Source organism: Heliangelus exortis, chromosome 3 (genome assembly GCF_036169615.1).
Source record: "Heliangelus exortis chromosome 3, bHelExo1.hap1, whole genome shotgun sequence".
Lineage (NCBI taxonomy): Eukaryota > Metazoa > Chordata > Aves > Apodiformes > Trochilidae > Heliangelus > Heliangelus exortis.
In genome coordinates, this window is record NC_092424.1 from 18,763,693 (window position 1) to 18,777,311 (window position 13,619).

Consider the following 13,619-nt stretch of genomic DNA (forward strand, 5'->3'; position numbering starts at 1 on the left):
ACTTTCTAATCAGGGTTGGATACTAGGAACAAGGCTAAGAATGTATTATTTATCAAATAATGTATTTGCACTTTGCTCCAAATTGCAGGTTTCTTTTTTATATAGAATAATATGAAGATTTCTATATATGTCTCTAAAAGTGTTTTGAAAACATGAAAAAGAGTAACTGTCAGATACTGTTGCACAATAACCTTGTATAGTAGCACTCCCCAAATTAGCCAGGAGTTTCATGTTTTTGATAATTCAGCACAGAACTGGAAGTTTATGTTTTAAGTTTAATACTAAAGAGTTTTATTAATACCTGAAACAAAAATTCAGGATTTTGCACCGCATTTTCAAGAAGAGAAGTTTTCATTGTTTTGAAAAGCAACATTTTGTTTTAAATGTTGAGTCTTCGGTTTGGTTTTTCTGAAATGCTTACTTAGCCTTACCAATTTTGCCTTCATAGGTATCTTTGAAGTCCTCAAAGCGATGCACAAGTTGGGGGTAGAACTGGATACAGAAACATATGTAGATTATGTTTTTAATAATTTTCCTGACAGTGAAACTGCCCGTCGCCAGCTGAAGGTGAGTTTACGTTTAGGATTCATAAAAATAAGTGTTGCATGGCTTGTTTTTCTGTTCTCTGTGAAGCCTTTAGATCTCAATAGTTGTTTAAACATGAACTTCATGTGATGAAGCATGTTCAGTATATTAGATAACTTTTGAAACAGTTGCACTGATGGTTTGTCTACCCTGTCTTTCTCCTTTTCTTTCTGCTGCTTTTCTTCTCAGAGCTAGCCAAAGTATTTTGCTCAGCTTACTAAGTTTCTACTTCCTCAAGTGGAAAAGTAAATCAGTGAATTATGTCCTCTTTTTTTTTTTTTTTTTTACTGGTGATTAGAAGTATTACAATTGTTTCTGGTGAAATTTCTTTTTTTTTTTTTTTTTTGGTTGCTGAAGAATTCAGAATTTTAGACCCAAGTTTAACTGTCCCAGTTTCCTCCCCCCTTTGGTTACTTTGTCTCTTGCAATTGATTTCAATAGGAAAGCTGCATACTATTTAATGACTAGCAACTTACCTGGCTAGTCATATAGGCTTCTGTTGAGCACCTTTTATATTCTCAACAGTTATCAATACAAGAATGCCAGTTTTTAAAATTAGAAAGTACCAGAAGGTCTTGTCTCAATGTACTTCCAATGATTGACTGCTTTTTTTCTCTAGGAAAATGACTGCCTGTTTGAAACAGTTGTATTTTCTGTGGCAGAAATAAGATACGAAGCATCACATGGAAGACTTAACAATGTTCTTTCTCTATGTATGTATTTTTCATGTTGCATGTTACTATGTACTTGTCAGTAGTGTTGATTGGCTGTAGGGTAAGAGGTTTACATTCATTAATATGAGGTTTGAAGATGTGAGGAAACTTGACTAAAGCTTTTACTATGTGAGGTGCTCTATGATGAGATGTCAGACAGTTTGAAACTAGAATTCTGGATAACATTTTGTGGTTATAGTATTTTTAATAATGAACAGTTTTGTCATAATTGTGGTAGGATTATGATCCACTTAAGGAAACCATCTGCATTGCACAGTGACTGTTAAGTGTTTGGGATTGCTTTTGTTTGCAGCAGCAACTGTAACAGGATGCTAGTCTAATGATACAGTTCTGTACAGAATTAATGAAAGAACCAACTTTCATTAATTGAAAAGAATTGATTGGCACTGATGCTTACCTATGGTACTCTGCTGATCTGCTAGTCATGGAAGTTATGTGTATAAATTTGATGGGCTAATTAGATGATCAAGTTGTAACAGCATGAATTAATCACTTATTAATGAGTTTTCCACAGAGACTGTTCTGGTGCTCAGCGCTTGCAAAAGTTAAGTTACATCATTGACTAAATGTATGGTATGGGATGGTTTGCTTGGTTAAGTAGGAGGTATGCCTCTCTTCAAAATGTAAAACAAATAGAGTTTTTTTGTCTAGTATACTGGGACAACAATCACATACCTAAATTTGCACCAAATCTGATACAGAAAAATCTTTTTTTAAACAACAGTTTTAATTTGCCCGAGGTTTGGGGAAAACTTTTAGCAGTCTTATGCTGCTATTGTCATTGGCTGTTTTATTTATTATAATGCAGAAATATATAGTCTATATGCCATGACCCTGGGAAGCTGTTGTGTTAAAAATAAGAGAATATAAAAGTAGTTACTAATCAGTGATTTTTTTTTTTATTTTATTCAATATTTATAATCCAGCACAGCTTTAAGATTCACCTTACATTCTACTATTATTTTGTTTGTTCTTCCTGCAACAAAAGAAATATTAACTATGGAAAATAAAGTACTTAAATTAGTATTAAATTTTAAAAAATCATAGCTATTTATTAGGAGCAATTAAATTTCTTCTGGAAAATGAAATAAGGGGTTTTTTTTGCATGCACAAAAAAGTTTACTCACACCTCTATACTTATTTTAATTAACTGAAATAGTCAGGTTTTGGTGTGTTGTGTGTACAAGTATTTGTGCCTGGTATATGATAAGTGTATATGATACCAGAAGTATGATACAAGCACATCTAGTAGACTGCATTCTCTCTTACTGTAATGAAATTAGTTTCACATAGTGTATTATTTAGCTGCTGTCTGTGTTTTGAATTTAAATCTTGTAGTGGTATTTCTTTTTACAAAGTCTAGGGTTAATAATTCATAGAGACATACAAAGTATCTTTTGAACTTGAGCTTTAAAGGAAGGTTCTCCTGAAAATAGTTTACCAAGCTGCAGTGAATGCTAGTAAATCTAATTAGCACCTATATAATGATAAGGCACAATATTAAACAGCTGGGTTTTTTTCTGTTTTGACTCGGGTTCTTTTGCAGTATTACAAAGAGGGAAAAAATAGGTGCAGTATGGAAAACAGTTCAAGATTGTCTCATCAGTGTAGTCAAGGGAGGTGAAGGTTGGTTATTAATGCTGGTTGCTGTCTAGGTGTATTGATTCAGCTTCTCATACCTTATAATATATAGATTCTGCTACTGATGAAAAGTACGAAGCATCAGCTGAGGAATCTGGGCACATAAGGCAGCAAACATGAGAGCCGCTTTTTCCCTTTATCATGCCGTTCCATTCCACTTCATTGTCAGCCTCTTGATTTTCTCAGACTTGTTTGTTGCTAAGGAAACCAGGTTGCCAATTGTCAGCAGCAGCTGAGCATACTAAGATGCTTTCCTGGTTGTCTTTTTGAGGAAAAAGTTTAATGTACCACTGGAGGAGAATTTGTATTGAGGGTTTCTTGAAAACAACTTTACATGAGGTTTTCAAACTAAAATAAATGTTCAAACTTTTTATTTTCTAAATGCCTAGAGTTAGGCTAAGGAATGGTTTTAGCATGTTTGTGCCTTTTGTTTCCCAGGTTCCTTTAGAGGTGGTGGTTTTATTTCATCTGTCTTCTACTGTATATCTTATTGTAGCCTTTGCAGTGCATTCGGATTTTTACAGGGGTGAATTCTATTGTGACAGTGAAATCAGAGGACAATAACTTCATACAGAACTAAATACATCTCCTACTCTTTTTTTTTTTTTTTTTTGCTGGACTATGGTGTTGGAATTAATGACAGCTATTCTAGAATCCTCTAGGAGCAGAATTATTTGAAGTATTCTGAGCTAAGAAATTATGTAAAGATGAGGACATAGGGCATAATTGTGACTGACCTCTCAGAAATATACAGTTTTAAGTAGTTTTACAGTTTGCTTCATGTTCAATCAAATTGTAATTATCAACATTTAGAACTGTGAATATTTATCTGTTTTCCCTTTATGTTTAAAATAATTCAGTGGATAATACTCTAGATAAAACTGCTTTTCTTGTCAGGCAATTTACATCAGCAAACACCTGAGAGTCATTTAAAAAAGAAATAGAATGAATTTGTAAAGTCTATTTAAAGGCTCATAGTTTGAAACAATTAGCAAACCATTTTTCTCTGAACAGTTTTTGTTCTAGTGCTAATAGCTCAAGTTTTCTTGATTGGCATTATTTGTGTTTTGGTTTGCTTTTTGGTCTTTTAATTTTTTACAGATAAGATGCTTACTGTTGTTACAATTTGTATAAAAGACTAATGTATTAAGTTGATATTAAAGACAACTAAATGAAAAAATCTCTTGGAACATTTGATCCCTTTTGAAATAGAGCAGATTAAGAGTTGATAAACCCAAGAGTGTTTCAAATACTCTAATATTTGAAATTTTGATTTACAAAAGTGTGTCAGCATTTACTAAAATATTATAATAGTATTCTAATTATACCATATTTACATGGCCTACTGAGTTATGCCTTGACATTGCAGTTCAGGGATTTTTTCATAATGACTATTGAGAAACATTTTTTCATTTACAGTATCTTCAGCAAACACACCTCCCATTGATAATCGTCAGTTTAGAAGCAGCCTCATTGTGGGTTTTAAAAGGTAAGGTTGCTTTTTTTTTTTTCTTTTGTAGCAAATTTCTTCTCTTTTTTGCTTCATTGAGCACAAGTCTGTGCAGTCTCCTCACCTGTCCCATGTTGCTGTTGTCTCACCGACCCCATTTGAAAAGTTAAAACTAGGGTTTCAGCTGTAACATATCTAAGGAATATCTTTTACTCTCTCTGATTTCCTTGCTTTTGCTATATATAAGCATGCCTTTTAAGTTTTAAGTATAGTGGATTAAAAGGAACTATACTCTTCTTGGTTGTTCTGTAGTATTTGACAATATATAAACTTCTCAGGGAAGTAAACATTTGGATTTTATCTGTATTCGTTTTTCTGTGTATAAACTGTTATGTTAATCTAATATTTCCCAGAATATCACTATTAACTATTAAACTGGTGCTTAATGGAGGTGAAACACCTGTAGGAATCAGGTACATGCTACTACATCTGATAGCTGTCTTTTGCCCTCTGGTTTAATAGGACTTCTAAAAGCTCACTTTTAACACGTAATGTTCTACGATGCCATCACTGTAATCACAGCCAGGTGGTCCCATTTTGTAAGGAGGGTTCCTTGCTAGCTTGCAGGTTTAAGTTTATACAAGTATATGTGAATTAAGCTTTTCTATCATTCACTTTTTGCCCCAGTCAAACAGTTAGGACTGTCAATGAAGTAGGTTTTTTGTAGCATGTCTACACTACCTGGAACCAGAGAGGGCACTTTACATAACTTGGAACCAGAGAGGGCACTCAAATATTCTTTAGGATCAGAGTCTGAAGGCTGATTTTGTTGACTAAGTTATTTCTTAAGACTTTGTAATGGCTATGAGATGTAACTATGTTTAGGTTGGATATTAGTAAAATGTAGGAGGTGAATATGACCAAAATAATTTCCTAATAAATTGCATGTTCTGTCTAGTTGATTCTGCTCTACCATGAGAAAAGGAGAAAAGGCAAACAAGTATTGGGTTTGTCAGTTAGGTTCTAGCTGACCTTGATGTCCGAGGGCTAAGTGAAATAGTTCTAGATCAAAGAGAGGCATTCTAGTTTTGCCTTTAATAGTCAGCCCCAGAATTGTCTTTTCAGGTATATTAAGGTAATGGATTATTCAAACACATTTGCTTTTTTAAGTGTAGATAAATAGAAGCAGGACTTGCACTAGAAAGGAAGCCATACTAACATTTCTCACGCACAACCGATGCTAGCATGAAATATCCTTATCACTGGGGAGTTGTGCAGGTGTTCAGAATGCAATGTAAAGCATCATTAAAATGTTATCAACTTGTATTGTGAAAATTGCTAAAAAATACTCTCCTCAAGTGAAAGTTACACTCCTCAGCAGTGGAGTTGTTACTACTGTGTGACTTTAATAGTTATTGGACAATTGGGGTAATACCTCAGAATTCTGAGGTTTCGTGGGTATTTTTAGCTGCGTGGTTTTTAGTTTTCTTTTATGTTTTAAGTTCAGCTTACTGTTCCTGGCCTCTCGATCTTGTTACCTGTAAGCGTGGCACAAGTGTGTTTTATTTATTTAATATTAATCTCTTGTCTGTCTTATTTTGCTACCTGTCATTAGAAGCAATATACAAGGTTGACTATGCCCAGATTTCACTTTTTTTTTTTTTTTTTTAAGGCATGCCAGTTCATATTTCCCTTTCTATTTTACACTTAAAGGGTAGTACAGCCTGAAAATGAAGCTTGAGAGTATGATAGGATAAAAGAAAAGACTATTTGTACTTTTTGTAAAGACTGCAGCACAACTGGGTGACTGGTGTCAGATGTTCAAATGAGTGGACTTTGGGACTGGCGTACAAAAGTACAGGGTGTGAACACCAGAGACATGTGAACAATGTCTGTGGCAGACTAGTTTATGGATTCCTGTTGAAGCTGCACTTCTCTAGTAACTGCTTCAAAGTATTCCCATTCTTTCTGCCTGATGTACCATTACTATTTCAGAGTCAAGTACTTTAGGAAATTGATGCATTTGACATCTGCAGTTCATTGTCATGCTGTTAGTGGTGGAACAGGTTCACCCAGGAAAGCTTAACTAACCTTTTTTTTTTTTTTTCTTCCTCTGTGCGGACCTGCATTTGACTCATTTTCAGAGACAAGCAGTACTAGCACAAAAAGAATAAATGGCCTATAGGCTTGAACCTCCTAAATAAAGTCCTAAAATTCTATGAACGTTTTCAAGTTTCTGTGCAGATATTCTGACTCACATCTTATTTTCCCCTAGTGAAAATTACAGGAAGATGAAATTAGGTCATCAGCTTTTGTTTTCTTAGCGCTGTCCATGCTACTGCTGCTTTATAGTTAGCAAAAAGTTGTAGCTTCTAGCAAGAATGTTGATGTTTTACAAATTATAGGAATATGTCAGGTTTTTTTATAGTTCAGTCATCTGGTTAACATTTTGATGTTGGGTTTTATATACATTACTGTGTAGCATTTGATCTTTGGTTGTAACCTGATGATGTACAGAGAAGTGCTCTCCATCTCCAAGTTCTGTTCTGTGATGGGAGAAATCAGAGTTCTTTTATTTTTAAGAATATTATCTATTTATCTCCCTACAATAAGCTATATCTTAAATAAGAGACGATTACTTTCTATGCATGGTATAAATGCATTTATAGCTGCCTCTAGTTATCTATACTAAAAATCTAATTTTAATGCACAGAAGCTCTAGCAAATTCTTCATATGGGGTATTTATGTGAAGTGCAACTTGCTTGAGTGAGGCTTATCTTCTTGAAATGCTAAGCAGAATGAAGCATAAAATAAAACAGTACAATTAGTATATGTTAAAAGACTGGACTAAAAACTAAAATACATTCTTTGTAGCCTTTGTTATATGAGTGCCTGTATTATTTTAAGTTATTTAGCAGAAATTGTGACTTGCAGTACAGTGAAAACTGCAGTGCTTTATAAAAAATGGTTCAAACAGTATATGGCAATTACATTTTAATTTTATTTCAATAACTTAAGATGCTCAGTGTTAATGCTTTGTGTTTTCTTTTAAAAAAAGGTAGACAAGTAAGATCGTTTTATTGCTTTTAATTTGTTATCCTTTGCTGCCCTCTTCAGCTCAGATGATGTACATCTCTGGAGCAAGGTAAGTGAAGAAATAATGCTGTAAATAAAACCAAGTTGTTATGTACTGCATGTTTGTGATGCTTTACTACAAATCAGTTCTGAGCCCTATAATTGTAGACCTCATTAATTTGAGCAAGACTTTGCTCAGTGGCAGATTATACAACCGTATGAAACAGAGTTTTCAAACTGGACAGTTAAGTCTAATTGTGAAAAATCAAATGTGGTGTTATCATGTAGTGTAGCTTATGCTACTCTGATTTTTTGATCACTGTTGTAATAGTTTGGAGGTCATATATATATTTTAGCTTCTGAAACAAAGCCTGCCATGGCTGTGCAATTTGACATTGTGAAATTCCCTTTCCTGCCTTCTGTAAACTTTCTTCCTATCCCCAAACCCCTCTTCTTACTACTAAAATAATAAGGCACAATTAGAGTTTCAAAGTTTCAGTCGTATGACTTAAAATATGGAAGGCAAATCTAGGCAAAAGAAATCATATGGGTGAAGTCAAGGGGAAATGACAGGTCACTTTGCCTTCCCTGGTATGGCAACATTAGGAAGATACTGCAATATGACTTGGTAAATAAATTTTGTGAAGCTCTAGAATAGAGAAGGTACCGACAGATACTGCCTAGGATGTGGTTACAGAATTTGGGAAGGGATTCACTGTGCTTTTTTTGTCTTTTATCCCTGCTGACTATGCTTGCAGTTTATTTTATTTTTGGCAAAAAAATCTTGGATTGAGAAGGAAATAGTGATTTGGAAAGTCACTGATTAGTGATTTATGTAATAGAGGTGCAGTTGGTTTTGTATTTTATTACCATTTTCTGTTGTGTGAAGATTGTGGTGCAGTCTGCCTCTGTCCTTTTTTTCATTAAGAAATAAAAAGAGAGGGTGAGGTGAAGAAAAAAAGAGGATCTCATATTTCTACTATTATGAAATTAATTTTGAATGACAGAGAACTAAAGTAATGATGGTCTGCACATGAAGTAATATTTAGATTTACTTAAGTAGTTCTCCAAAACAGAAGCAAGATACATTTTGTTGTCTTTGCTAAATTAATGAGTAAATATGTGTAATAACCTAAAGCAAGGAAGATTAGGCTGTAAATAGATAGTTATCACACATTTGTGGGGTTTTTTCTGTAATCCATCCATTTTGGTATCCATCTGGGATCTGGTTTGGAACTGTGTTGTCATGACTTTATTGGATTTTATTGTAGTTGTAGGTTCTTCTGTGTGTTGATTTTTCATAGGAGGATGGGGGCAAAAGGGCAAGAGAAAGCTGTAGTTTAACTGTCTGCAGTGTCAGTAGTGTTGTTAGAATGAGAAGTGTCAGATACCATATTCCATTACATGTTTGGTATTTTCTGGCTTTGTTTATCCATTTTCATTAACAATTGGAGCTGAGGGTGGTTCTTCTTTTGTCATTGCTTAAAACACAGCACTTTGACAGTGGGAATGCATTTCCCTCCAACTTCTTTCAGATTATATTCTAGAATCATGGCAGATAATGCAGAATTCTTGAAAAACTCGAAATCTCAGTTTTTCACTAAAGATGTTTTCCTTAAGAAAAGTCAGATGGATTTTTGAAGTGATGTTTAAAGTATTTTTAGGGGGGGGTAGGGGGTAAATGCTTCTTTTTCTCTAATGAATCTCGGAAAAGTCTGTTTATTCCTTGAGTTTGTACGACTGGTGGAATGTGTGCTACATTTAGTAAAATGCAGTTAATTTTTATGTCTGAATATTTTGTCATTTAGAATTGCACTTACTTACTACAGCTGTACTTAGTTACCTTAAATCTAGCAGTGCCACGTAAGCATCTTCCTTTATTTTCTTTAGGTATTTATTTCTTTCAAAATAAAAAAATTAAAAAAAGCTTTATGGGCCAACTTCAGCTTTTCTGTAAACTGGAATATAATTGTAGCATCTCTAGGAGTGACACTGGTTAATACTTGCCTTAAGCAATGTCTTATGATAGCTAACATTCTGTAGAATTATACATAAACAGAATAGTAGAGTGTCTGTCTTACTGCCATACCTCAGAAAACATTTCTGTTTGCAATATTTTTCAAAGAAAAACCTGTTATTCACAGTAAAAACCTTCCTTGTATTTCTTGGGGAATTACTATGATGTGGTAAAGAATAATACTTTAACAGAGAAATGCTTTATTATTTTGAGAATTCAATTTCAGATACTCTTTGTCCTTGCTTGCTTCTTTTTGCTGCAATGTACGATTATTCTGTCTTACCAGATAACAGAACTGTTGTACAAGGATGAACGTTATTGCCTGACGCCTCCAGGACCAACTGGTAGAGTTTCAATTTCTATGATTGTAACTTAGCCACAAATCCGTTCTTCTGTGTAATGATGGGTTTGAGGGATTACAACAGTGAACACTGATTGCTTCTTTTTGAAAGTGAAATTTGAAAACATGTTGGGTAAAGTCCTGATTCGAATAATCAGACACATATTTTCGAATAATCTCACATATTTTGTGAGATTCATGACTTTTTGGGGTTTTTTTGTTTTGTTTCTTTAATTATAAATAAATCATGCTGATAATGATTTAGAATTAACAAGGTCTCAGTGCTTAAATACTTCAGAAATAAAAAAAAATTAATGTAAATTTTCAGACTAGCTTTACCTGTAGTAGCTCTTGTGATTTTGTGAACTAAAAAATGGTACTTAACATCCAAAATCTTTTACTTTGAAATAAGTACGTTTTGGTGGGGTTTTTTTTGTTTGTTTGTTTTTTTTTTTTTTAATCTGCTGTTAAAAAAACCCACCAATTCTTTCCCTCCTCTTTGAGCTGGAGGGGTAAGGGAGTATGGGGTATGCTAACTGTTGAGAAGACAATAGTTGATGCTCTTCTCGTTCCTTGTTCTCGGCTGCAGGACACCATATGCTTTTACCCTTGCATAAGAAATTAAGCACTGTTTGCCAAAATCTGTTAATCTTGGTTTTCATTAATAGGCAACTTTTGCAGCATTAGTTGATCTGATGGTTAAAATACTTTATTATTAATATTAAAATACTTAATGCAGCTTGGTAATAAAACATAATGGGTAAAATGTACAGAATAAATATGAAAAGTGTTAGAAATGTTTTTCCTTTTGAGCAATGACAAAATATTTGTGGCAAGTATTTGGGGTAGTAGGCAGGAAAGGGGGGGAAGGCCTTGGGCAGTACCACTTCTGTCACACAGCAGTGGAAAAAATAGATTGAAGTAAGATTCTGTACTGAAAAGCTGTCACTAGGTCTGAAAATAATTAATATTCCTTTCACTCACCAGTTAGATATGTGCTCCCAAACCACATAATCTCTATGCCTCAGTGATCATTGTTGCCATTTCAGAGCCTCTCATCAGGGTGACATCTCACACCAAAATGATTTCTTATAAATTAATCTTGATAACATGACAGTCTCAGTAATTTTAGTGGAATGCTTTCTCTTGTTTTTTTCCACAGAAGCTGTTGGCTATTTTCTTTATCACTTGATTGACAGCATGAGTGACTCAGAGGTACAGGCCAAGGAGGAGCGTTTGAGACAATACTTCCATCAGCTGAAGAAGATGGTACCATTTCATTTTTTGCTACATAATGCCTGTCCTGCCTGACATGTATCTATTAGATTTGAAATTGCTGCTTTTAAGTACAACCAGACCACTTCTCAATGACATGCAAGAGCTGGAGACTCGAATTACGTCTAATATAATTTCTGTTAGACAAATTTCAGTTCGGTTGTGTTTCAAAACTCATAATTTTTTTCCCCACCTCTTGGTACAGAATATAGTTATCCCTACAAGCCTCTACAATGGGATTTGCAAGCTGCTGGACTCCTCTCAAGTTCCTGAATTAATTAAGGTCTGTGGCTCTATAGCAATTACTTCGAAGTTACAAAACAGAGTATCTCTACTCCGTGAATATATTGTCCTTTGCAAAGTAAATATCTTTATTCAGTGATGATATGTAAGCCTTTTATCCTTTCCATGGTTTTTCACTGTTGGAGCTGTATTAATTTCATATGCAGTAGTTTTTGAGGGATACACTTAATAAATGCTTTTTCAAGTCAGTGTAATAGTGCTGCAGAATACAGCTTTATTTAACATTGCAGAATACAGCTTTATTTAAAACTGCAGTTATATAAGTAATTGAAGATTTTTAGCATTATATGTTTGCTTAGAGATTGAACTTTTGGGGGGGGACATTAGTGATATCTTTGTTTCACTACGTTTTAGGATGCAAGGTTACTACTGTCTCATAAAAAAACCCTGTCTACAGACAACATTCCAGAAGTAAGTAAATCCACAGATAACTGTGCTTGTTCTTACTGTAATAACAGTGTTTCAATATGGGTTTTAGATAAAGTGTAATCACTAGCTTTCAGATCATGGAAATACATTAACATAATTTAAATCTATCATTTGAAGTTCAGAGGTTTCTTTCCAGGGCATGAGTAAAGGCTATCCAGATTTTCATGTAGACCTGATACTTGACCTTGGAGTTGGCTGAGGTTCCATGCCTCAGTTTCCCTGCCTGGTAACTTTTTTTTTTTTTTTTTAAGTTAGTAAACAGCGGTGGTGTGGGGCTTAATTTGTGCTTGTAAATTGCAGTGGTCCACTCGAGTGGCAGGCACCATATCAATCCACACTCCTTCTAATGGTGGAGTGTACATCTCTGATCAGAGCCGAGTGGAGATGGAAAAAGAACAGGCTTCTCTTCCCTACTTCCCTTAACACAAAGAACTGAGTACAAGAGAAATAGTAATGTTGACCTTTGCAGATATGCTCCTTAATGCTTTTTAAACTGTATTCTGACTCAAATCTTCAATTAATATGTACTACTTAAACAGATAAAAGCACCTTAAATGATTAAAATTTTCTTCCAGTATGAAAGAAGATTATTTTGTCTGTCTTTTATTAAAGAGAACCGACAAGTTGTTCGGGGAAGGGTGTTTTTGCAATTGACATTCTTTCTGTTACTTCCATTTAGAGTGCTAAAACTGACGTGTCTGCTTTGGAGAAGAAACTAGAAATGCGAAAAGCTGAAAACCAGCCTATTACAGATGTCTTGAAACAACTCATACATGCTCTTTGTGAAGAAGAGGTATCTTAAGCAATGCAGAGATAATTGGAAACACACAGCTATATTTTTAAAGGGTCATAAATGACTGTTTTATGGAAAGACAAGTTAGGCAAAGACAAGTGCAGTGCTTGAGGTTTCATGGTTTGATGCTTATAAATCAAACATAAGTGCAAAAAGCAATTAAATCAAAAGGTTAACTAATTTCAGCAACACCTTGAATGGCATGTTTTGGGGTTGCTGAAGTTTGTTTACAATAATCTGCAAAGTGAATGATAGTAACAGCTGTGATAGGTTTATCATACATGCCAAATGTCCTTTCAAGCCATGGCTCCGGTCTCTTATATCTAGATTGTCAAGCAACTGATACATGCACTAGTCATTTGCAATTCAAATATTACTAGGTTGTTAATGCAGGGATTGAAATTCCATTTTCCTGCAGGAGGAAAGCTCTTCTGAGATAAAGGGTCTCTTGCCTTCATTCGGCAGGCGTCCAGCTGTAGTTTACATTCATTTAGTGTGTGTCTGTAATTTGTGGGGTATCACCAGACTTTATTCAGTTTCTTGTTCAGTATGATCCTGCTTATAAAGCTGCATATATAGGAACAGTAACAGTTGTGCAAATGATAGCACAATATTCTCTGTTCCCAAGAATACAATTTAGAAAGACTGATTCTCAGCTGTCTGTCTCTCACTTTAGCGTATGAAATAAGACTACAAGCAAACACCATTTTAAGTTCAAAGTGGTCAAATACATGAATAGGAATGTATAAAAAATAAGCTTTCTATGGGATCATTAAGTACTTTCCTATTCTTTAGACAGTAGTTTTGTTATGTGTTTGGCAGTGTATCAGGTGAAAAACGTTACGAATTCCAGATAAATGAGAACCATTTTACAATTTCGGTTAATTATGTTTATGGTGTCTTAGCTAAAAAAAAAAAAAATAAAAAAATCTAACATTAAAACTTGCTAGCAAGGTAAACTTTAAGCAAGAAAATC

General features: G+C 34.3%; 1 protein-coding gene across 1 annotated transcript in view; it reads left to right on the plus strand.

The window, feature by feature from the left end:
• LRPPRC (leucine rich pentatricopeptide repeat containing) overlaps positions 1 to 13,619 on the plus strand; it is an 84,369-nt gene that overhangs the window by 21,338 nt on the left and 49,412 nt on the right. The window contains exons 12-20 of the mRNA XM_071739450.1: positions 449 to 567; positions 1,205 to 1,298; positions 4,380 to 4,449; positions 7,529 to 7,556; positions 9,790 to 9,847; positions 11,006 to 11,112; positions 11,324 to 11,401; positions 11,776 to 11,832; positions 12,530 to 12,643. Coding sequence (XP_071595551.1) covers positions 449 to 567; positions 1,205 to 1,298; positions 4,380 to 4,449; positions 7,529 to 7,556; positions 9,790 to 9,847; positions 11,006 to 11,112; positions 11,324 to 11,401; positions 11,776 to 11,832; positions 12,530 to 12,643 — 725 coding nt within the window. The remainder of the gene's footprint in view (positions 1 to 448; positions 568 to 1,204; positions 1,299 to 4,379; positions 4,450 to 7,528; positions 7,557 to 9,789; positions 9,848 to 11,005; positions 11,113 to 11,323; positions 11,402 to 11,775; positions 11,833 to 12,529; positions 12,644 to 13,619) is intronic.